Genomic DNA, 24537 nt, shown 5'->3' on the forward strand with positions numbered 1-24537 from the left:
GCGTGTTACTCGAGGCTGATTACTATTTTGCCGGTGCTCACATCTATTTCCGGGTTAGGTGTTCATGTTGCTTTGTTTCTGATTATTTTTTCTTTGAAATTTAAGAAGTGTAAAACAGTTTTTAACTATTTATAATCTGGATAAACATATATTGCTATGCTAGTTTCCTGGGATTATATTATATATCACATTATTTTATTTTGCCAGTAAACATCTACTAAAATGACTAAGATCCTCCCCAACCCCCTAACCCCCAACCCTAAATTCTTCCGTCACCCTCCGCCCCCCCCACCATGTTTCAGAGGTTGCACTGGTCTGTGCAAGCAGTAGATCGCAAAATGTATATTCGGGGGGGCGGGGGGGGGGGTGTAGTGACCGAACGTTACGTAACGCTTAGGGGGTGTCTGGCCGAACGTTATGAAGCGTTACGAGGGGGTGGGGGGGGGGTGTCAAATTTCGGGAAAAAAAGCGTTACGTAATATTTGAATGGCCCCTCAAAGTTAAGTATTTTCCTAATCGTGTCTTTGTCAAATTTCCACTGGTTATTTTACTGTGTATGTGTTACTGTGTGTTTCTAGTTAGTCTTGGTTTGTATTTCGTGCAAACTTGTGTGTAATTAGTCGTTTTTTATTCGCACCGTGTGCGGGACCTGTCCCTCGAGGCTTCCCTCCCCTTGTCAGTATTTTGTAAACGTAAGTTCTTTTTTTCACTGTATTGCTTTTTTCTTTGGTTTTCTTTTCACTCCCTACCTCCCCAAAACATCTTACTCTTTGTCTAAAGTTTTAAATACTAAAAAAAAAAAGAAGAAAAAATGTAATAATTATTACCTTCTCTCCCCACGGTCTCTCGCTCCCCCCCCCCTGCCCCCTCACCTCCCGTGGAATTTCACGGTCTCCTCCCCGTCCCGCATTCACGTTTTTTCCCGCCCCTCCCTTCTATCCATCATAACTTCCTCCTCTTCAGCCGATTCCTTTCACCTTTCCAATTTTAATTCACCGTACCCATTCCACCTTTCTCCTTCTTTCTCAGATCCGCTTTCACCTTACCTTCAAAAAAATAGTAATATTATTAACGAATAAAATAAAAAGGCAGCCTCTCCTTCCATACTAACAAATTGCTTATACACCTCACAGTTCATTCGCTCTACTCCCCTGGCTTGCCAATCTATTCTTCTGTAGTTCAGGAATTTCCCAGGCTGTTCACTGTTTTGCTTTATAATGTTTAAACTCCCCCCCCTGCCATGCTGTTCTCTTTTGTATACTATAACTCATTTTTCTTCCTGTTCAAAGGGCTGCAGTTAATTACTCCCGCCAGGGAGTAATGCATTCACTCGTGTCTGTGTGTGTGTGTTCGTGTTTGTGAACAAGATATCTGGAAAAGTTCTGAACGGATTTGGATGAACATTGGTGGGATGATTGCCCTTGGGATAAGGAGGAATTGATTAGTTTTTGGTGAAGCTCAGGATATTATTCCCGATCCAGGAATTTTTTGAAGGATTTTTTTACCATTGGAAGATAGGGCTCATTTTTTTTTAACATTATCTTCTATATATTCTATATTTAACATTGTGATATGAAAATAGCTTTCATATTTGTTGTAAATGTAGTTTAAATTTGTGGTTATGCGTTAGAGCGGTGTATTTTTTTTTAGCAGCGTCGTCTTCAATGTTAATTTTTTTTTCTAATAAAGACATATTCTGTCATTTTAAAACCACCAAAGTGTGCATTAGGTTTCTCCGTTTCATAAAATGTATCGTTTGATACGTATAATGATTTAAAACTGTTTTGTTTTTTTTTGTTTTTTTTAACATCAGAAGAGATATCAACATTTAGCTCAGCGAATGTCATTCGCGGTGTCAGTATTTGATGAACTTATAAAGACTTAGTTCCAGATTTGTCAATAGCTGAGGTATATTAACAAATGAATAAAACAGATTTGGCAAAATTCCAACTTTTTTTTAAAGATCGCATATTCACCCAGGGTTGTGAGAGGCTGAAGAAGAAGAAACCTCGCGTGGGCTTCCCAGACCAAATAAATAATTCTGGTTCTGGCTCTGCGATTTTCAGGTTTATTACTCCCGCCAGGGAGTAACGCATTCGATCGTGTCCGTCCGTGTGTGTGTGTGTGTGTGTGTGTGTGTGTTCGTATGTTTGTGTGTTCGTGTGTTTGTGAACAAGATATCTGGAAAAGTTCTGAACGGATTTGGATGAAAGGTGGTGGGATGATTGCCCTTGGGATAAGGAAGAATTGGTTTTTGGTGAAGCTCAGGATATTATTCCGGATCCAGGAATTTTTTTTGGAAATTTTTCTGGGAAAGATTTTTTCTGTTTTACTGCATTAAAGCTTTTATTCTTATTCTTAAATGAGGTTTTTCTCCTCTAATTCCGGGATATATGAAAATAAATTCTCTGACAGTTAGGGCTTACTTTCTTTTTCATTTATTGTTTTGGGGATAGGGGATGGAAAACAAAACGTATTATTCCAACTAAACCCACGACGGGAGTATGCGCTCTCCTGAGTGGCGTTCTAGTTTGCTCATTAAATATTTCCATCACAAAAAAAAATTCTATCTTAGTTTTTTTTTGTACACCGCACCTTTCCTATGCCATCTCCAGGCATTGCAAATCGTCATTGCTGGGCACCGAAGGGGGCTCGGCAGTGACGCACGCTGAAAGAGAGTACTCAGTTTTCACTCTGGTGTTTTCTTGCTTTCTTGTTTTCTTTCTTGTTTGTTTGTCCGGACGATATCTCAGCCATCCTTTGAGCGAGAAGCTGAAATTTCGGCACAATAGTGAGCAAGTCCTTTGTCAAAAGCAGTATTTTTTGTTTTTTGATGAATCAATAAATTGAGGAGTTATTTAATTATTAGCGATTAATTAAGTACTTATTTTTTGAGGAGTACTAAGCCTGGTGTTGGGCTAGCGGCTAGGGTGCCAGCTTAGGATCCAAGGATCCTGGGTTCGAATCCCGGTCGATTGCTAAATTAACGCCAGGGGGGTTGACTCAGCCTGTCATCCTTCCGAGGTCGGCAAATTGAGTACCAGTTCACTGGTAATTCCCTGTGTGTCGTAAAAAGGCGACAAACAGGGTTGGCGGCAGGAAGGGCATCCGGCCGTAAAACATTGCTTCAAAAAGGGGACCAAAAAACAACAACAACCGTGGTCCCAGAAAAAGGCCAACCCCCGCTTTGCGGGGAAAAATGGCCTCCAAACGGTGGTTTTTCGTTTTTAATTAAGTACTTATTTAATTAATCAAATTTCCTTTCTCTTCTGACCATTAATTCAGGCACCTTTTGAGTTAGGAAGCTGATATTTGGACATGCCAATGACCAGGTGATTTGGCTGCAAAGGCTATTTTTGATTTATTAATTAATCAATTAATCAATTAATCGATTAATTATTTAATTATTCGATTAATGACGAATTTTTTTTCTTTTAAGTTGCAGATTCTGATGAAATGGTGGTGGTTTACGTGTTCTATGACCGAATTAATTAATAATTTAATTTTTTTATGATAATTATTTCTTTATTTTCATTATTAATCATTTATTTATTTTCTTTCTCATTTGGCCAATATCTCAGGCACCTTTTGAGCTCGGAAGCTAATATTTGGACATGAGTGACCAAGTGATGTGGCTATCAAGGATATTTTTGATTTATTGATTAATCGATGAATCAATTAATCGATTAATTATTTAATTATTCGATTAATTACTAATTTTTTTTTTTCAGTTTACAGATTCTGATGAAATGGTGGTGGTTTATGTGTTCTGTGACCGAATTTATTAATAATGAAATTTTTAAATTGTTATTATTGATTTATTTTCATTATTAATCATTTATTTATTTTCTTTCTCATTTGGCCAATATCTCAGGCACCTTTTGAGCTGGGAAGCTAATATTTGGACATGACAGTGACCAAGTGATGTGGCTATCAAGGATATTTTAGATTTATTGATTAATCATTTAATCGATTAATTGTTTATTGATTAATCGATTAATTATTGATTTTTTTTATAAATGACTTATTTAATTAAATTTCTAAAAGATACATCTTCGGATGAAGCACAAGTGGTTTAGTTATGCTATTGGCCATGGCCAATTGATTAAGACAATAATTTGTGATAATCTTTTATTGATTTTAATTATACAATTAATCAATCAATTAGTGTACACCTCTCCCTCCCAATGCAGCCTCTATGAGCTACACTGCGGTATTGCTAGCCGCCGGAGGCGCCCCGGCAATGCCGCGCTGTAGGATATTTAATTTTTTGGCATGGGGGCGGTGTACTTTGAATGTATGTGTACTTGTTTTTCTTTTTTTTTTGTATACAAGATTGAGGCTCGTTTAAGAGCTAACATTAATGACAAAAAAAACCAAACGGACACATAAGACATAATAAAGGGAGCGGGAGACAAGATGGGGAGACGGGGGGAAGCACACAAGTACAACATTTGAGAACAGGGACATCGGGAGATCTGTGGGACGGAGAGGCCTTGGGTTGGGGGGAGTGGGGGGGAGGAGGCATTGGAAGGGGGGTGGGAGTGGCAGAGGTAAAAACCACATGGACACAGCTATGACTCCCAGGAAAGAAGTCGGTATTTCAGAAAAGTGGATCTGGGGTGAATTAACGGGGGTAGAAAAGATCAAGGTTTTGGATGTGCGAAGATAAGAGATGGTGGTGAACAGCTGTTTTAAAGACCTGGAGGGAGGAGTGGGATTTAAGAGAGTGTGGGTGTTTGTTCCAGAGGTGGGAGACAAGAGGAATGAATGAGTGAAGGTGAGTAGAGATTCTTGATTTTCTTCAGAGATTTCTTGAACAGAGAGGCAGTTCTTCCTTTCTTCATTCTCTAAACTCTCTTTCATTCCACCCCTCCTCAAACGTTCTCAAACGGATCTCTGATTTGAATATCTCAAGAAACCCAGTCTGTAAAAAATGTTTGATTTTCTTTAATCATTCTAAACTTTCAAAACTCCCAACCCACCCCTCCCCTTCAAAATTCCCAACCCACCTCTTCCCTTCAAAACTCCCAACTCACCCCTCCCCCTCAATTCTCCCCCCTCACCCCTTTCCTTCCAAACTCCCAACCCACCCCTCCCCTTCAAAACTCCCACTCACCCCTTCCCTTCCAATCTCCCTCAACACCCCTCCCCTCAAATTTCTCACCTCACCCCTTCCCCTCAAAAAATCTCCTCGCCCTCCTCCTCGATTCTCCCCCATCACTCCTCACTTTCAAAACTCCCTCCTCACCATTTTTCTTCAATTCTCCCCGCTCACCCCTCCTCAATTGTGCTTTTTCTGGTCGTCATCAATGATCTCTCTGACTCTAGAAAATCCTATCTCTTTGCTGATGACTCCACTCGCTGTCACACCATACCTCATTCCTCAGATCGGCAATCTGCAGCCTCCTCACTCTCTGCAGACCTGGACAAAACAACAAACTGGTCAAACAAGTGGAACATGTCTTTCAATCCTGAAAAATCTCACACTCTCACTCTCTCATATCTATCTGAAAAGACCATCTGGATAACCCTCCCATCTACTTTCTCAGAAATCCTCTCCAAGAAGTTCTGTCACTCAAGCTTTTGTGTCTCACTGTCTGGCATGATCTTTCCTGGGAAAACCACATTTCCAATCTGGCCTCCAAAGCCAGTCGCCGACTGGGCATCGTCCATCGAAGTCGTTCCTTGGCACACCTGAGCTCGTCAACACATACAAAGCTGCTCTCCCCTCTGGGCTGGTGCTCCTGCCTCACACCTAGCTCGTCTTCACGCTGTAGAAAGCAAAGCATTCAGAATCATTGGAATCTCCCGCGATGAAGCTGATTCTGAGGGCCTTTCACTCTCTCACCCACAGGCAGGTTGGTGGTCTTTCTGCCTTCAACCGACTCCTTTCCGGCCTTGTTCCCCCAGTTCTGTCTGTGCTCTGTCCCCCAAATATTCCTTCCGGACGCACAAGATCTGCCAGAAACCCTCTTATGGTTAAACTGCCAAAATCTAGGCTCTCTGCTCACCTTCACTCTTTCATTCCTCTTTTCTCCCGCTTCTGGGACAAAGTCACACACTCTCTTCAATTCCACTCCTCCCTCCAGGTCTTTAAAACAGCTGTTCACCACCATCTCTTATCTTCCCTTATCTTTTCTACCCCTGTTAATTCACTCCCGATCCACATTTTTTAAATACCGACTTCTTTCCTGGAAGTCCTAGCAGTGTCCATTTGTTTTATACCTCTCCCACCCCCCCCCTCGCCTTCCCCTGCCTCCTCCCCCCTCCCCCCAAGCCCTCTCCCTTCCACAGATCTTCCAATGTCCCTGTTCCCTACTGTTGTGCTTTTGTGCTTCGCTCTCTCTCCCGATCTTGTCTCCCGCTCCCTTTATTATATGTTTTATGTGTCCGCTTATGTTTTTTGTGATTGATGTATTAGCTGTTATATGAGCCTCGATCTTGTATACCAAAAAAAATAAAAATAAAATACTACAGGCTGTTGGATTTGGGTCCGTTTGTTTGTCTTTCTGTCTGTCTGTCTGTCTGTCTGTTTGTTTGTCCACTCAAAAAGTGAGTACATTTATTAATTACATACTTTTGAAATTATTATGGCAATGATAATAATGATACATAATGATAATGATAATAATAATTATAATGGCACATAATGATAATGATAATAATGATAATTATAATGGTACATAATGATAATGATAATGGAACATCATGATCAATGATAATAATAATAATGGTAATAATAATGACAATGGTACATAAAGATAATGATAATAATGATGATAATGGGACATAATGTTAATGATAATGTTACGTAATCTTTGTTGTTCTTCGTTTGTATGCAGCATTGGTTGAGGGCACGTGGCTGTGCCGCTGATACAATGCCCTCTGCTGGTTAGGGCAGGAAATTTGAATTTGGCTGTGGTGCTGGCGGTAGCTTGCCTACTCTTTGCGAAGGACACCATGATATCTTTAATATCCACCAAAGAATGCTGGCAGATGGGGCACGTGTATATCATCCATCCGAGGGACGGCACACAGGTTGATGCCTTGGACCCTGCCTATGAAACACCGAGCTGGCAGTTTATAGCTGGGTAGGGATTTGAATCCAGACGAGACAGCTTCGAGGCGAGTGTGCGTACCTCGAGGACATCCTGTCAGCCCATGGAACATAATGATCATAATAATAATTATAATAATCATGATAATGGTCCATAGTGTTAATGATAATGGTAGATAATAATAATGACAGTATTGAAAAAGAAAATGATAATGATAATAAATAGAACGACATTCGGTGGAACGCATACCTCCACCAGGCTGAACAGTCTGTGTTTTGTATCCCACTGATAGGCTGGTCGTTTTAATCTATATGATTGTTATTTTTATCAGGCCATGACTTTATCACATACCCAACAACTTTACAAAGTTTTGTCCAAAACTGTTCATAACATTTTGACACATCGTGCTATATATTTTCTTTGGCCCAATCTCTCAATGGTGAAGAATGACTTTTAAAACTCTCGAATCTGGATCTGCCTCCAGACCTAAACCAAAATCGAATCAGGTTGTTGTCACCTACCACAAGGTGTCACCTGTCGCCCTACCTAACCTTGTCATCCAACAAGTTTTGTCATAACCCGTCCACAAATTTTTAAAATATCGTGCTATATGTCATTTTTCGCCCGATGTCAGCTCAACGACATCGGTAAATAATTACAAGTTGTCCAAAGGGTCGAAAGGGCTTCATAAGAGTCTTAAGGCTGGCTAAGCAGTCTAAAGGGGTCTCAATTTTCCAACTGTATTTAGGGTATCATGGGGTCGAAGGGGTCTGAGGAACTTTGCTTATAATACATTTGATTTAAGATTACGAGACTTGTATGATAAAATTTTCCCAATTTGTAATTCTAAAATAAAACTGTGAAATTAAAACCTTGGAAGACTGACAGGTTGTTACAATCGATTAATTACAAGATGAGGTTGTATAACAAAAATTCTCCATAAACCTTCAATTGTTAACAAATCCACATTCAATCTATTTAGAAATAAGCCTCATTTTTTGATTAGACAATTAAAGCAAAATTATTATAAAGAGAAGTTCTCTCAGTACAATTAAAATATTAAAGGAACCTGGTATCTATCTATAATTCCAGTAATCTCTGTGTGTTTGTTTGTACGTTTGTTTGTCTGTGACCGCTGTTTCTCGACAACCACGGGTCCGATATACTTTAAACTTGCCAGGTATATTGCTGGGGACCCGAGGATGTGCCTTTTCAAGGTTTCATATTAATCGGACAATTACTTACCGAGCTATGTCCAAAAAACGATTCAACCAATCAGAGAGCAGCGAGCTATCGCGTGTGCCGAACGTGGCGAACACACTCTGCCTCGGATGGCACATTTGAGAGCGTATTCATTTATTTCCCGTCGGCAAACTATGTTGGCGCTATGTTGGCGTTAAACGATGTTTTAAAACTAATTAAAACCCCGGGGGGATTGTCACTGTACTCGCAAGCCGTTCGCCGTTCGCTTTGGCGTTGCGAATGAACCAAAACATTTCATGGACCAAACCATTTCATGTAAAGCGTTCGCCGTTCGCTTTGGCGTTGCGAATGGACCAAAACATTTCATGGACCAAACCATTTCATGTAAATAGAGGGGGGGATATAATTTTAGATATAGATATAGTACGGGCATGCCCTAGTATAGTCAATTCATTGATTATATCAACAAGAAACATGAAGATTCTAATATCATAATTAATTGCAATGGAAAAGAGACAGCACACACTGAAAAGATTTCAGGTGCTTTTAAAAGTTTTTTCTTTTTACGGTGTAGCCCGTTGGGCAATGCCATCTGGAACAGTGTTTGTCTGTCTGTCCGGTGTATGTATATATGTCCCTCACTAACGTCCAGCATTCAGAGCTGAAGATCTGGTCACATGATGGGGACAGCAGATCCTCCACTTAGCAGATCCAAGCCTGGCTACGCTGTTGTTAGACTATCGGTCTTATTTTATTTGTATTAAATAGAAGGTATAAGTTTGAAATTAAGGTGAGTGTGGTAAATAATGGGACAGAGGGGATTGAGGTTTGAGGACAACAGTCTCTGCAGCACTTCACAAATCTAGGATTTATGGGAGGGTGGCCAGACGGAAGCCACTCCTGAGAAAAAGGAACATGACAGCACCCTGGGAGTTTGCAAAAAGGCATTATGCTCTGGGGGTGGTGGCAGCATCATGCTATGGGGATGCTTCTCAGAAGTAGGGACTGGGAGACTTGTAAGGATAGAGGGAACAATGAATGGAGCCAAATACGGGCAAATACTTGAGGAGTATCTGCTTCAGAGTGCAAAAGACCTTAGACTGCGGTGAAGATTTACGTTCCACCAGGACAATGACCGCAAGCATACAGTCAAAGCAACACTGGAATGGCTTCAGAACTAGGTCAAGGATGTGAAAGCCCTTGAGTGGCCCAGCCAAAGCCCAGACTTGAATCCCAGTGAAAATCTGTGTAAAGACTTGAAGATTGCTGTTCACCTACGCTCCCCATCCAACTTTCCAGAGTTTGAGCAAATCTGCAACGAAGAATTGGAGAAACTCCCCAAATCCAGATGTGCAAAGCTGATACAGACATACCTAAGAAGACCTGAAGCTGTAATCGCTGCCAAAAGTGCTTCTAGGAAGTATTGATTCGGGGATGAATACGACGACGAATAATTATGTTAATTAGATATCTCTGTATTTCAGATATCTCTGATATCTCTGTATATTTAAAATTTCAAAAAACACAATTTCACTTTGACATTATTGGGTATCATGTGTAGATTAGTGACAAAGCTCACTTTTAATCCATTTTTAATTCAGGCTGTAACACAATAAATTGTGAATAAAATCAAGGGGTGTGAATACTTTCTGAAGGCACTGTATGGTTGTACATTGCTATGAGAGTGATTAGAAAATGTTTAATATGGTAGCATGATGATACCGTGAGAGCGTTATGATACCGCTGAAGAACTGAGAGTGCGGAAATAGTTGGACATGTTATCCATATGTTATAAAACAAGTATGCTTTGGCTTGTACTTGTTTAATTTATATCACAACTCAAAAGTAGGTTTTATTTTAAATTATGTGAACAAACAAGAAACATAATACATAGTGTTGCCTTAGCGGTTAGGGTGTGGCTTGGGATCCTAGGATCCTGGGTTTGAATCCCGGTCGATCACTGAATTAATGCCAGGGGGGTTGACTCAGCCAGTCATCCTTCCGAGTCGGCAAATTGAGTACCAGTTCACTGGTAATTCCCTGTGTGTGGCAAGAGGCGACTAACAGGGTTGGCGGCAGGAAGGGAATCTGGCTGTAAAACATTGCTTCAAAAAGGGGGGCCACGGTGCCCGAAAAAGGCCAACCCCTGCTCTGTGGGGAAAAATGGCCTCCAAAGGTGGTTCTTCTTCTTCTTTCTCAAAATTAATCTGCTGAGGATGATTTTTTAGAAAGTGGTAAGTATAGGAGCAGGGAATGACGCATGGTCATTCACAACGGCCTGCAACAAGGGAAGGGAATAAAAGTGAACTACAATGAGTTGATCATCACATGTAGACCAGACAAGGTGAGAGAGGCAGATTATCCCAACCTGAATGTCATTAATGAGAAGGTTGGGTTTTACTGAGAATCGAATAGTGATGTGTAATTTTTCGTGAGAGTACATTATTTTCCTAAAGATTAGAATCCAAATCCTTCATGCAAACGCCTCCATTTGGATTTGAAACCACAGCATCAGGGATGTTTCCGTAACTGTTTATCTCTATTTATCTATTGATCTCGATCTTCATTCATTCCCTTTGTGTAGAAATGGTGGACGATGCTACAGGGAATGTGTTGGTCGAATTTTCACCAACAGCACTCAACCTGCTGCATTTGGCTCGCCATGGGGGACTGAATCTGCCCGCAATGGCCGGATGTTCTGCCTATGGGTGTTGTCAGTCTTTGACGAACCGTCTTTGCTGGACTCACATTCCGTCACTGTTGAATTGGAGATATATGTAAACCTGCAATGTGAGGTAATGTATGACTTGCAAGCATGCAATGTTATAAGCACACACTCATTATTTCACCAAATCTACCCTTATTAGGGTTCATGCTGCTGGGAGTGAAGGAGGAAAGAATGAGTGGGGTGGGAAGGAAGAAGGAGGGGTGGGAAGAAAGCACGGTTTTTTTTTTATTCATTGCATGTTTTTCCAATTTCTGTGACAAAATTATATATATATATATATATATATATATATATATATATATATATATATATATATATATATATATATATATATATATATATATATATATACAAAGTCAATTCTCGTGGAAGTGCTAGAACACTGGACATACCTCACATTATATATATATATAAATAAATAAATATATATATATATATATATATATATATATATATATATATATATATATATATATATATATATATATATATATATATATTGTGGATATGAGAATTGTGTTTTTTTAATTGTGTAGTACATTGTAAAATATCACCCTCCTTCCTCCAGTTGTGTATAAAGGTCAAAAGGGCGTCCCTTAATTAGGTCATATACAATCACGTTAGCCAATCATAGATTTCCTCCCTGTTTGACAGTTATTTCCTTATTCTGTGTATTAGGTTAAGGCTTTGTCTTCCATTAATTAATACTCCATTGCACCGAATTCAAATAGATAGATCCCCTTTCATTCCCATTCCCAAAGCCTCTACTGCCAACTGCATTTGCCGCCATTACGGCGTGGTCAGCTCGGGGAAGAAGGGCGTGTCCGCCCATCGTCATCAAGGGTGGAGCCAGAGAGCCCGTGCCCACCAATCGGACTGCGGAGAGCGACCCGATGGGCGTTTCCTGGAGGCCGGCGGCTTGATCGCCCGAGGCGTTATATAAGCGCGCGCGGAAGCCTTTGAGGGAGTTCTGAGAGTTGCGCCAGAGACGGCAGATGAGTCGAGACGAGCCCTCGGAGAGAGAAGGGAGACGCGTCCTGAGGTGAGCCAGAGAAGCAGCTTTGGCTCCACCAGCAGTTTTGGCTCCACCAGTAGTTTTGGCTCCACCAGTAGTTTTGGCTCCACCAGCAGCTTTGGCTCCACAAGCAGCGTTGACTCCACCAGGCAGCGTGGGCTCCACCAGGCAACTTCGACCCGTTACCCCGCGGGAACCAGATTGCAGTGGCATCGGTGGCCGTCGAGGTCCAGCCCGACGTCCCGTGCGGGATCAAGCTCCAGCCAGTTCCGTGCCTTCCTCCCCTTCTCTGCCTTCCCAAACCATTCCAGTCCTTCCATTCCTGCCTGCAAATTCCCCATTCGTGTGAGTCCGTCTTTGTTTGTTCTGTCCTGGGTATTAATTAAGACTGCATAGGTAAGCTAAGTTTCACTGTGTCCTTCTGGTCCGTCCCTCTTTCTGCCTTTATTTTATTATCCTTCCTTCTCCTTGGTTTCTTTTGGTTGTAAATAGTAATAAATCCTATTCGTATTTCCTACCTCTTGTCTTCTTCTTCTTCTTCTTCACATCCGTTGTCTTTGTCTTTTCCCAATTGAATACCTGTGGCACGATTTTGCCAACATTCAGAATCGGGTCTAGTCTTTGTTAACGGTTCGGGCCGCGGCTGCCATCCGCTCGGCAAATTACCATCTTATCCGCGGTCGCGAATGAAGCTGCTCACCGGCCTTTCCGGAGGTCGCGGTGCAGCTTCAGGGACCCCGTCGGTCAGTGACAAACGAGGGGACTACTCCCCCCTCAAAGGGGAACCATAGGCCAACGTTGGGTTCCGTAACAATTGGTGTCTTGGAGTGAGATACGGACCTGAAGCGCTTAGCGCGCTCAAATTACGAGTGGGCCGAAATTTTGTTTTATAAAATCCGAAATTTGAAAATCGTGCCATGGATGGTCAAGATGATCGGATGCCGGTGGGGGAAATAGAAGAGGGGGTAGAATCGACCCAGGACCCCAGGGAAGAAGTGGGAAAAATGGAGGAGGAGAGCAAAGAAGGTGCGGTCGTGGGGGTTACAGGCACACGAAATGGCGGCCTCCCGTACGTGACGGCGACAGCCGAGCCCGCAGTGCCAATGGACTTTTGCCTATTTATGACGCATTTCATGGCATCTATGAAGGGTGACAGTAGGGGATTGGATGCAATGATGGCTACCCAGGGAATCGACATGAAAAAAATGAGGAAGGAAGCAAGGGACAACCCGGAGGGATATCAGGAGCGAATAAACGACAGCATAAAAAAAATGGGGGAGATCGTAGACGGCATGGGAGGCGGGAGAGGCACATCGGTGCACAGCGAGGTAAAGCAGGTCGAGAAGCGCTGGTGGAGCGAAGCGGAGAAAAGCGCGGGTAAAATGACGGGGATAGAAATCGCGACCCGGGGTTTGGGGCAGCCGGCGACCGCTGAGGTAGGAGAGAAAATTTTAATAAAGCCAGCGGTCGTCGTGGTGAATAAAGAAAAAGAAATAATGGGTATAGTTAAAATTGAAGAGACGACGGAGGTAGCCCGGGAATTGCAGGGAGAAATGGATTATGTACAAAGTCCCTGCTCACATCACGATGCTGTGCTTAATAACCCAAATGAAGATTTGCAGGTGTTGGTGCAGGGAGGAAGAAGAACCCCGAAGGTGAGACGGGCTGTATGTGGTGCCGGGAGATTTTGTAAGAGGGGGTTTGGCGCGAAGAGAATTGTCGCGCGATTGGGGTCCATATGGCACCTGGGCGTTGGTGAAGGGTCCCGTGTGAGTGGAAATGGCGTGCGTGTGGAAAAAAAGTGTGCATCGGGGAATGAGCGTGTTACAAAGCGCGAGTGTGAAACCGAGTGCGAGCGGGAATGCACGTCGGGGTGTACGGAGTGTGACACGGAGAATGAGTTGGTGGTGGTGCGAGGGCGAGAGAGCACATCGGAGCGCGAGTGTGAAACCGAGTGCGAGCGGGAATGCACGTCGGGGTGTATGGAGTGTGACACGGAGAATGAGTTGGTGGTGGCGCGAGTGCGAGAGAGCACATCGGAGCGCGAGTGTGAAACCGAGTGCGAGCGAGAATGCACGTCGGGGTGTACGGAGTGTGACACAGGGAGTGAAAGCGATACGGAGTGTACATACGAGGGTGAGTGTGACACGAGGAGTGAGTTGGTGGTGGAGCGGGTGCGAGGATGCACGTATGGGATGAACGGCGAGGGTGTGCCAGAAAGCACACCTGAGTTGGTTGTGGCGCGAGTGCGAGGGAGCACATCGGAGCGCGGTATTGGGTGGATGCAAGAGTGCACGCCCATGGTGAGTGTTACGGAGGACGTAACGGAGGAGAGGTGTGGACCGAGGTGTGTGATCGGCGGGTATGCGCAAGAAGGTGCGCGGGAGGTGTGGTGTGTAACAGGGAGTACGTTGGTGGAATGGACGGAGTGTGTGGGATGCACTGGAGGCGCCGAGACGCCAGGTTTTGTGAGTGTGAAACGGGTCGCGTATGCAAGTGAAGCATCGACATTGAACGGGTTAGCGTTTAGGGTGACGGATAGCCGACGCGGGCGCTCGGTGCGCGGTGCGCTTTGTTGGATGCCAGGCCCCGCACGGTCGAGTCCGGGCCTTGTCGGGCGAGGCGACCGGTCCCGTTCAGGGGCGAGTAGGAGGAAGCGGAACGGTGCCCCCTGGTGGCGGGGACGGGGTTCCGACCGGGCGAGTCTCGGTCGTCGGGCTGGAGACCGCAAGGTTCCGAGCCGCGATGATGCGTGAACCTCGGCCCAAGCATGCCTCCTCCCAGAGTCGTTAATGCCGGACGGATCCAACTGCAGGCGACCAAACCACCCGAATTCATTGCTCGGCTTTGCGAAGCCGAGCTTTGAAAATATAACAACGCACCGAGGCTCAAGTTTAACGGACTGTGATGATGGTGATAGTGTTTTGGACCCGAAATTGAAAAGCAAAATTTGATGATTGGCAAAGGATTGGCAGATTGATGATTGGCAAATGATTGGTAGTGATTGGCAAATTTTTAATTGGCTGGAATTTGGTGAGCAAAATTTATAGTGAGAGATACCCGATTGGATGGGATGGCAACTCTGCCATCCCTCACAACGGGGGCAAAGGAGCACTAGTGTTATGGGGTTTGGCAGTGAAAACTAGCCCGGGAGGGTTAGGATATAGTGTGTAGGGACCTAGAGATTGACAATAGGTAACGTTAAGGTTAGGTAGCATCATTGAACCGGTAGTGGGGACCAAGAGAGGGTAGTTGGATGATAATGACGAGGGAGCGCAATAATGTAAGGGGCGACGGGGAAGCGCGAGTTTTAGCAGGGCACCAGGTAGATTAGATGATGCCGTGTGAGTGTTGGAGGCGTATTCAGAAGTGTATTGTGAAAAGTGTATGAGTGAGTGTTGATATCGAGCAAATGAGGAATTGCGGGGCAATGCTCGGGAGAGATGTGTGTGTGACCGTGGGAGAATTTCGGTGCCTGAGGCAATGGTGTTTGAGGATCGAAAGTGTATTGAGCGTGGAAGTGTATGGAGCAGTGAGTGAGGAACAATTGAGATTGCACAGGTGTGCAACTGAACAGGTGTATGGAGCAGTGTATGAGTGAGTGATGGTGATGTGGGTTGTGTTGACCAAATGGTCCCAGGAGGAAGGAAGGTGCAGGAAGCACCAGTAGGAGTGATTGCACAGGTGTGCAACTGCAGATGTGTGGAGAATGGTTGTGTGAAATACATGGAGTGTGGAATATATGGAGTAGGGAATGGATGGTCGTGGAGTGAGTATGGTGGAAACTGTGGAGCGGAGTGGATGGTGCGAAGGTGTGGATGGGGGAAAGGAGGATGGACCCCCATCACGAATACCCGGGGAGGGTAGTCTAAGAGTTAGGTAGAGGGTATCGGTAAATTGTGGTTGGATATTGGCATCTGTGGTGCGTGGTGGAAGAATGGAGTTTGGATGGGTGCATTAGTGACGTGGAAATGGCTGGACGTGTGGCCTGTTAGTATGTGTAGTTGGTTGAGCACTCCACCACTGTGAGGATGTCGGCCAGGTGAGGCCGCAGGTGGGCTCTGGGAGCCGGTAGAGTTGTGGATGGGGCCCGAGGATCCGGAGGACGGACCCGGGTAGCCCAGTGCCAGAGGGCACCAAGGGGTGACAGAGCCAGGAGGGGCCTTCCCCAATTAGATAGGTTAGGTGAGGAGCAGGTAAGCTCGGAGGCAACTACAGTGGTGGAGGTGTGCATGTGGGTAGACCTGCTGGGAGAGCCACACGCCCCAGGCCTGAAATTGTGCAAGGGCACAGGGAGTTGAACCGGGGGAGTGAGACCCCAAATTGAGGAAGCACCACAGTTTGGTCAATGGGAATTTGGTTCTTAAAACCGCATAGAGTGTAAGAAGGCCAATGGTTTGGCAGGGAAAGACCCCGGGTAGTGTAAAGTGTGTTAAAGTCATTTAGGAAGTAGTTAGGTTTGAAATCTCCTTGCACCATCTGCATCCACTCACCTGAGGTAACGACGGAACTCCACACCATGCCATGGATGTTTTTGATTATTCTTAGTGTGCAAATGTTTGGAATGTGAGATGCATCATGACGTGGGTGTGACATTGTGCTTTGTTGTTCCATCTCTCCCTCCTTATGAGGATTGATGATGAATTGGGTGATGGCAAATTTGGTTAGAGGGATTGTGGTGACGAATTTGGTGTAGGGGAAATATGGGGAAGACGTGACAGTAGTGACGAATTTGTAAATGTGTAGATTGTTGTAAATATTGGGTAAGGGCAAGGGTAGAGTAGGTGACAGTGGGGTGACGTACGGTAGTGACGAGCTTTTCTCCGCTCCGTCTCCAAACGCACCTCGCCTTGCATTGCCTTGTTTGATGTGTACCCTTGTGACCTTACCCCTCGCTCACCTGTCTTCCCCCCCCTTGTCTCCCACACGAGGACTGTGCGCCACTGGGCGCCGAGGGGAGCGTGCGGAGTCCGCCATTGTGCGCCCGAACTCTCGCAACCCAGCTGTCTGCATCGATGCACCACCTTATGGACCACATGTCTGTGGCTGAGCACCACTTATGGACCCCATGGGTTGGGGTATGGCCCCTCTGCTGGAACCGGCCATGAAGGCCCGAGATCTTGCTGGCAGACCTTGGTCACAGGGCACCGATGCCACACAGGTGAACCACCCCTAGTCGGCCCTGTGGGCCATAAATATATAAAAACGGACACGTTTTGTGCAAGTTTTATGTCCAAATAGGCCGCCAGCAAAGAAGATGACAACAACTGGAAAAACGACCCTAGCCAGCAGAGGGAGCCGAAGAGCAAGAGACCACCAGCAGGGTTTGTTTGGTTATTTTTATTATTGAACTGTGGTGACTGTGCACCGATTGGTGCTTGATGGTGTTTTTGGTGCGTTTTTGGGTGCTTCATGGTGCGTCGATGCAGAGCAGACTGCCTCCCCCCCAAAAGAACAATCACAGGTCCTGGGTTGCCATTGTAAATAAAAATAGCGTCAATTGTAAATAATGCGCCCCCACCGTAAGTGTTTTAGTTTGAAGACCATTCCGCAATTCGGTTAGCTGTGGGCGTGAGTCTGTTAGGCAGGGTGCAATGGAGCAGCGGGACATATTTATTTGTGTTTTAAAACTGTCACACTCAGGGTCAGGTTAAATGTAGAGGGAACTACACCTACGTGCCACACTAAAAGTAAAGGTAATAGGCCCGGGACGTGCCTAAGAGGAGGAGGGTGCAGTGTTGTGGATATGAGAATTGTGTTTTTTTTATTGTGTTGTTCATTGTAAAATATCACCCTCCTTCCTCCAGTTGTGTATAAAGGTCAAAAGGGCGTCCCTTAATTAGGTCATATACAATCACGTTAGCCAATCATAGATTTCCTCCCTGTTTGACAGTTATTTCCTTATTCTGTGTATTAGGTTAAGGCTTTGTCTTCCATTAATTAATACTCCATTGCACCGAATTCAAATAGATAGATCCCCTTTCATTCCCATTCCCAAAGCCTCTACTGCCAACTGCATTTGCCGCCATTACGGCGTGGTCAGCTCAGGGAAGAAGGGCGTGCCCGCCCATCGTCATCAAGGGTGGAGCCAGAGAGCCCGTGCCCACCAATCGGACTGCGGAGAGCGACCCGATGGGCGTTTCCTGGAGGCCGGCGGCTTGATCGCCCGAGGCGTTATATAAGCGCGCGCGGAAGCCTTTGAGGGAGTTCTGAGAGTTGCGCCAGAGACGGCAGATGAGTCGAGACGAGCCCTCGGAGAGAGAAGGGAGACGTATCCTGAGGTGAGCCAGAGAAGCAGCTTTGGCTCCACCAGCAGTTTTGGCTCCACCAGTAGTTTTGGCTCCACCAGTAGTTTTGGCTCCACCAGCAGCTTTGGCTCCACAAGCAGCGTTGACTCCACCAGGCAGCGTGGGCTCCACCAGGCAGCTTCGACCCGTTACCCCACGGGAACCAGATTGCAGTGGCATCGGTGGCCGTCGAGGTCCAGCACGACGTCCCGTGCGGGATCAAGCTCCAGCCAGCTCCGTGCCTTCCTCCCCTTCTCTGCCGGCCCAAACCATTCCAGTCCTTCCATTCCTGCCTGCAAATTCCCCATTCGTGTGAGTCCGTCTTTGTTTGTTCTGTCCTGGGTATTAATTAAGACTGCATAGGTAAGCTAAGTTTCACTGTGTCCTTCTGGTCCGTCCCTCTTTCTGCCTTTATTTTATTATCCTTCCTTCTCCTTGGTTTCTTTTGGTTGTAAATAGTAATAAATCCTATTCGTATTTCCTACCTCTTGTCTTCTTCTTCTTCACATCCGTCGTCTTTGTCTTTTCCCAATTGAATACCTGTGGCACGATTTGGCCAACGTTCAGAATCGGGTCTAGTCTTTGTTAACGGTTCGGGCCGCGGCTGCCATCCGCTCGGCAAATTACCATCTTATCCGCGGTCGCGAACGAAGCTGCTCACCGGCCTTTCCAGAGGTCGCAGTGCAGCTTCAGGGACCCCGTCGGTCAGTGACAAACGAGGGGACTAATCCCCCCTCAAAGGGGAACCATAGGCTGACGTTGGGGTCCGTAACAATATATATATATATATTGTATACAAAGTCAATTCTCGTGGAAGTGCTAGAACACTGGACATATCAGGTCACAGAACAAAAGGAACAGTAGGAAGGGGTGTGGCGGGGGGGGAGGAAACCCAATCAACATGATTGAGGGACAAAATAGGGGAAGACTTCGATTAAAAAAAAAAGGGATGTGGGGAGGATGCATTGGGTGAACAAGATGGATACAGAAGTAAACTATCAGGAAGGAAAGACTGAATATTTTGAATGAGGTTGGCTTTGGGTGTGGGTTAAATGGGCTAAAAAATTTGATTTTTAAATGGGGGATTATCTGAGATGGTGGTGAACAGCTGTCACTCACTTAAATATTTTCTATATGCAAGATCAAGGCTCATGGAAGACTATGGAAACACAGGGTAGAACGCAAAAAACTGACATCGGGACAATAGTTGGACATGACTAGTAAGGAAATTGATGAACAAGGAAAAAAGAGTGGCGAAGACGAAAATCAGTAACCGGCAAGAGGGTTGGATTAAGTTAGGTCGTGTTGATGGGGGTAAAAAAAATCTTTGGGTTGGGATGGGGGATGACATGAGATATGGTAATGCACCGCTTGCTTGAAGCCTTGAAAGGAAGAGTTGGATTGAATAGTTGCGGATGGCAGTTTCATTGATGGGAGAGAAGAGGAAGAGGAAAGAGTTAAGGTGTGCAGCAATCCTGTATATTGCAAGATTAATTTTGGGAGTGGGTTATTTGAAATGATGGAAACATCCTTGAAAAGCTGGAGAGGATTAGAAGATTGAGATAAAAGAAGGTACGAAACTGAAGGATAGGGGTTAAAATAGATGGAAGCCAACAACCTGCCTGTAATGTAAGGACAGCAGACCTTTCTGTGACGCCATCACATCACAGGTGATTCCAATATTGTGATTCCATCATCACAGGTGATTCCAATAATTACCTCCACCACTGAAGGTGGATTATGTTTTCACCCCTGTCTGTCTGTCTGTTTGTGAACAAGATAGCCCACAAAGTTGTGGACAGATATGGACAAATTTAGTGGAGAGGTTTGCTATGTGACCTGGACAAAATGATTACATTTTGGTGAAGATCCGGATCTGGATCAGACAATTTTTGAAGTGATTCTTTAACATTAAGAGATAGGGCCAAAAAACGATTTGTAGCAAGATATCTCATAACGTTGTGGACGGATTCGGATGAAACTCGGTGGTAGGTTTGGTTTGTGATGAGGAAGAATTGATTCAATTTTGTTGAAGATTCCAATCTGGATCTGGATCTGGGAATTTTAAAGTGATTTTTCACCTTCACCACCATTCTTCTTTCCTGGAAGTCCTTGCAGTGTCCATGTGTTTTATACTTCTCAGACCCCCCCCCCTCCCCTTCCCATCCCCCCTCCCCTTCCCATCCCCCCTCCGTCCAAGCCCTCTCCCTCCCATAGATCTCCCGATATCCCTGCTCCCAAATGTTGTGTTTGTGTCCTTCCCCCTCTCTCCCCATCTTGTCTACCGCTCCCCTTATTATATATTTTATGTGTCTATTTGACTTTTTGTGTGATTAATGTTGGCTCTTTCACGAGCCTCGATCTTGTATACAAAAAAATTAAAAATAAAATTGAAAGGGCTAAAACCGATACATAGTTATGAAAACCGATATCTCAAAAAGGTATGGACAGATTCGGATGAAATTTGGTGAATGAGTTAGGCGACAAGAACAAGCCGATTCGATTTTAGTTCAGGTCCGCATCCAGATCTGGCCTATCAGTGAAAAGGTAAACTGTTCAGCCTGGTGGAGGTATGCTCTCTACCTAGTACCGTTCTAATGTTTGAGAACTTTTGCTTACAGGGAATCCATGAGAGACAAATGTGATGCTGTGGCACCAACTTATAGTCTCATACTTCTTTTCTTCTGTACATGACCGCTATCATGTGCTTTGTATATTATGCGGTTATAGTTATCTGAAAGAAAATCTATGAAGTGTTGTTATCAGTTGGTTCTTTGTTGATTGTTATTATTTTCTTTCCTCCAGAAAAACTATTTGTACGTTTTTGATGATATTCCAGAGTTTGTTGGTGGAACTTTGAGCATAAATACATTATGGAGAGACAACTCTTTGGTTGATACAATCTGTCAAGCCTCATCACAGACACTTGCAATCAGCCCAAAGTCTGGTGTGTAACTTTCTATTATCTTGGGCATTCTTGATCTTACTATTTCAGGCATTTTAATTTATCTTTCTATTCCGTCTTCTTTACCTCCACCATTGAAGGTGAATGGAGGTTATGTTTTCACCCATGTTTGTCTGTCGGTGAGCAGGATATCTCAAAAAGTTATGGATGAATTTAGGTGAAACTTGTTGGATAGGTTGGGTGTGTGACAAGGATGAAATTATTAGATTTTGGTGAGGATTCGGATACGAGAATTGTTTTACTTTCTAAGTGATTATTCACCATTGAGAGATGGGGCCAAGAACTATGTACAGTATAGCAGGATATTTCATAAAGTTGAGGACAGATTCGTACGAAACTTGGTGGACAGGTTGGGTGTGTGACAAGGATGAAATTATTAGATTTTGGTGAAGATTCGGATACGAGAATTGTTTTACTTTCTAAGTGATTATTCACCATTGAGAGATGGGGCCAAGAACTATGTACAGGATATACAATGGACTACAAAATGTAAATGTTTCATGATATTTGTTATATTATATCACCTTTACCTATCGATATTGTTGAAATGAAGATCAAATAGCTGTATGTGGAAATATGTTGAAAAAGTCAAAACTTTACATGGGGTGTACTTACTTTTTCACGTGACTGTATGTGCTCCACCGAGTGCCGTTCTCGTTCTTGTATGCAGTGAATTGTGTTTCGTTTTTGAATGAACTACAGCTAAATGATAGGTCAATGATTCTATAACATGGATATACCTGATGAATTGTGCTTCATCGTTTCTCTCATATATTTTTCCTTGCAGGCATCATGGCAGTGTATGTGGAAGGTAGCATCATGCAAGATGAAAGACCTGGCAATTTCAGTGTTTCATATTATGTTCACACGTGTTCCCCCAAATGCTCGGGCTCTCAGATCTGTTCTAATGGTAGCTGTACCTGCCCATTTGGATTTGCTGGGACGGAATGCGAAAAGCTTACTTGCTCGAATCGGTGCACTGAAAGATATGGAGTAGGGCGGTGCAACAGGGTAAGTTGTAATTGTTTGTGAATATATTGGTGTAGCTGAAGGATATTGGTTTGGTGGTTCACAACAATTCACTATTGTTGAGAATATTTGTGCACTGCTTGATAAATAGTCTGTGTGTGTGCTTCGCAGGAATCGATGCTGTGTGAATGTGAAAAAGGGTATTTTGGAATCGATTGCAATCTGAAACAAAACAGCAGCGATGTGATGTGGGACTTTTTCGTGGAGTTTCCAAATGTGCAGGTGTGACTTTCAAAATTGTTTGAGAAAGAGTTGCTACTGCATTCAACCTGTCAGTCATCACATGCAATTTTTTTTTTTTGTATACAAGATTGAGGCTCGTGCGAGAGCTAACATTAATGACAAAAAAAACAAACGGACACATAAGACGAAATAAAGGGAGCGGGAGACAAGATGGGGAGAGAGGGCGAAGCACACAAACACAACATTTGAGAGCAGGGACATCGGGAGATCTGTGGGAGGGAGAGGGCTTGGGGAGAGGAGGCGTGGAAAGGGGGGAGGATGGGTGAGGGTGGGAGAGGTAAACAATAAATAAAAAAATAAAAAAATAACCGACACAGCTAGGACTTGCAGGAAAGAAGTCGGTATTTCAGAAAAGTTGATCTGGGGGTGAATTAACAGGGGTACAAAAGATCCAGGTTTTGGAAGGGGGAAGATAAGAGATGGTGGTGAACAGCTGTTTTAGAGACCTGGAGGGATGAGTGGGATTGAAGAGAGTGAGGGAGTTTGTTCCAGAGGTGGGAGAAAAGAGGAATGAAAGAGTTTTGCCCATATTTCTGAATTTGCCCAAAGATAATTTTGCCCAAATTTGTAGTACATGTTGCATGCTGCACTGCTGCAGGGATACACATTTCATCATGCGGTCCTTTTATGGGGGTGGTGGGTTCACTGGGTGTGCTTGTCCTGTCTGTAATTATTTTGAAGGATAAGAAAACCCGGTGATTTTTTTTTTCAATTCAGCGATGGGCATGAGGATACCAGCGGTGTGTTCAGTTACCACCTAGCAGCCTGCTCGCGCTTGCCAAGCCAGCCAATTGTTATCAACAGTTTTGAATAAAGTGCTTGGTTGAATGTTTCAGCCAATTGGCGAGCACTGTACAATAAACTTGGTAACAGAATACAGCGCAGGTTTTAAACTGGTAATGTGATCTTTCTGAGATCATCACTGCTCATCACAGTCCTTCTCCCACACTTTTTGGACATTAATTAATTTCTTCAGGTCACGAAAGCTTTGAGCAGAGCTTAATTTTCTACCGATTAAAATATTTCGTACCTTTTTGCGTTTGATTGTCATGATGGTTAATATACATCAGGTTGATCCATAAAGGTGAAATAATTATGTTGTTTCTCGTTTGAAGAAGTTTGTCATGAAGTTATTTTGGTCACATTGTTTTTTTTGTTGTTGTTTGATTGCTTTTGCTTTTTTTTTTGAAGGAACATGAAGATTTTCTTTCTGCATTTGGACAGTCATTTACCAAGGGTTCAAACAACTCTATGTGGGTGTTTGGAGGTTCTACTCTCTTCAAGAAAACTGACAGCAGTTTATATTGGTACAGCCACAAACAAAGTGATGATTTTTTTTATTGTTTCTTTTCTTTTTGAATTCAGATTGCTTGTTGTTAATTTTAAGTCATCGTTTGCTAAAGCATTCTGTACCAGGATTTTTTGTATGAATCAGAACCACCAGTTGCATCATTGTTGCTCCCTTATATTTGGCCAGGAATTTGGAATTTGGTCAGGGTCCCGATGATGATGATAATAATAATAATTTATTTAATATTATGCTGTCTATCTGTCACATATCGCAAGATGACGGAGTTTCGCGAGATTGTGACTTCTCTTTCAATGCTGAGCATCAAGAACATTTTTAACTCTTGTATATGAATCGGCTGGGGTTCAAACCGCCAACCTCCCAGACATCTGAGCAGATGCTCTAACCATTACACCACCGAGACTGTTTCCCTTGTGGCGGAATGATGATTATTTATTCTTTGTCGAAAGACACCATTGGATATTAGACATCCACAGCTAATGCCAGCAGATGGGTCCCTGGCTAAATTTACACCTGAGAGACAGCAGTCTTGTTAATGCAACACCTGCCTGAAAAGCAGCAATCTGACAAGTTAATGTCTGATCAAGAACCAAATATACATTAGACAGCTCAAAGGTAGGTGTGCTACCTTTGCGTCATCATGTTGGACATATTGATATTAATTTGAGGTTCATGCAATACGATTTCTCCCTGTGTG

At 43.9% G+C, this 24537-nt stretch overlaps 1 protein-coding gene across 1 annotated transcript in view; it reads left to right on the forward strand.

Moving 5' to 3' along the window:
- The window catches only part of MEGF8 (multiple EGF like domains 8), a 250951-nt gene that overhangs the window by 148921 nt on the left and 77493 nt on the right, over positions 1–24537 (forward strand). Inside the window, exons 29-30 of the mRNA XM_078773628.1 lie at positions 22047–22270; positions 22400–22510. Of these exons, the coding sequence (XP_078629754.1) occupies positions 22047–22270; positions 22400–22510 (335 nt within the window). The remainder of the gene's footprint in view (positions 1–22046; positions 22271–22399; positions 22511–24537) is intronic.

This window comes from Myxine glutinosa, chromosome 3 (assembly GCF_964187855.1).
Source record: "Myxine glutinosa chromosome 3, kmMyxGlut1.1, whole genome shotgun sequence".
Classification (NCBI taxonomy): domain Eukaryota; kingdom Metazoa; phylum Chordata; class Myxini; order Myxiniformes; family Myxinidae; genus Myxine; species Myxine glutinosa.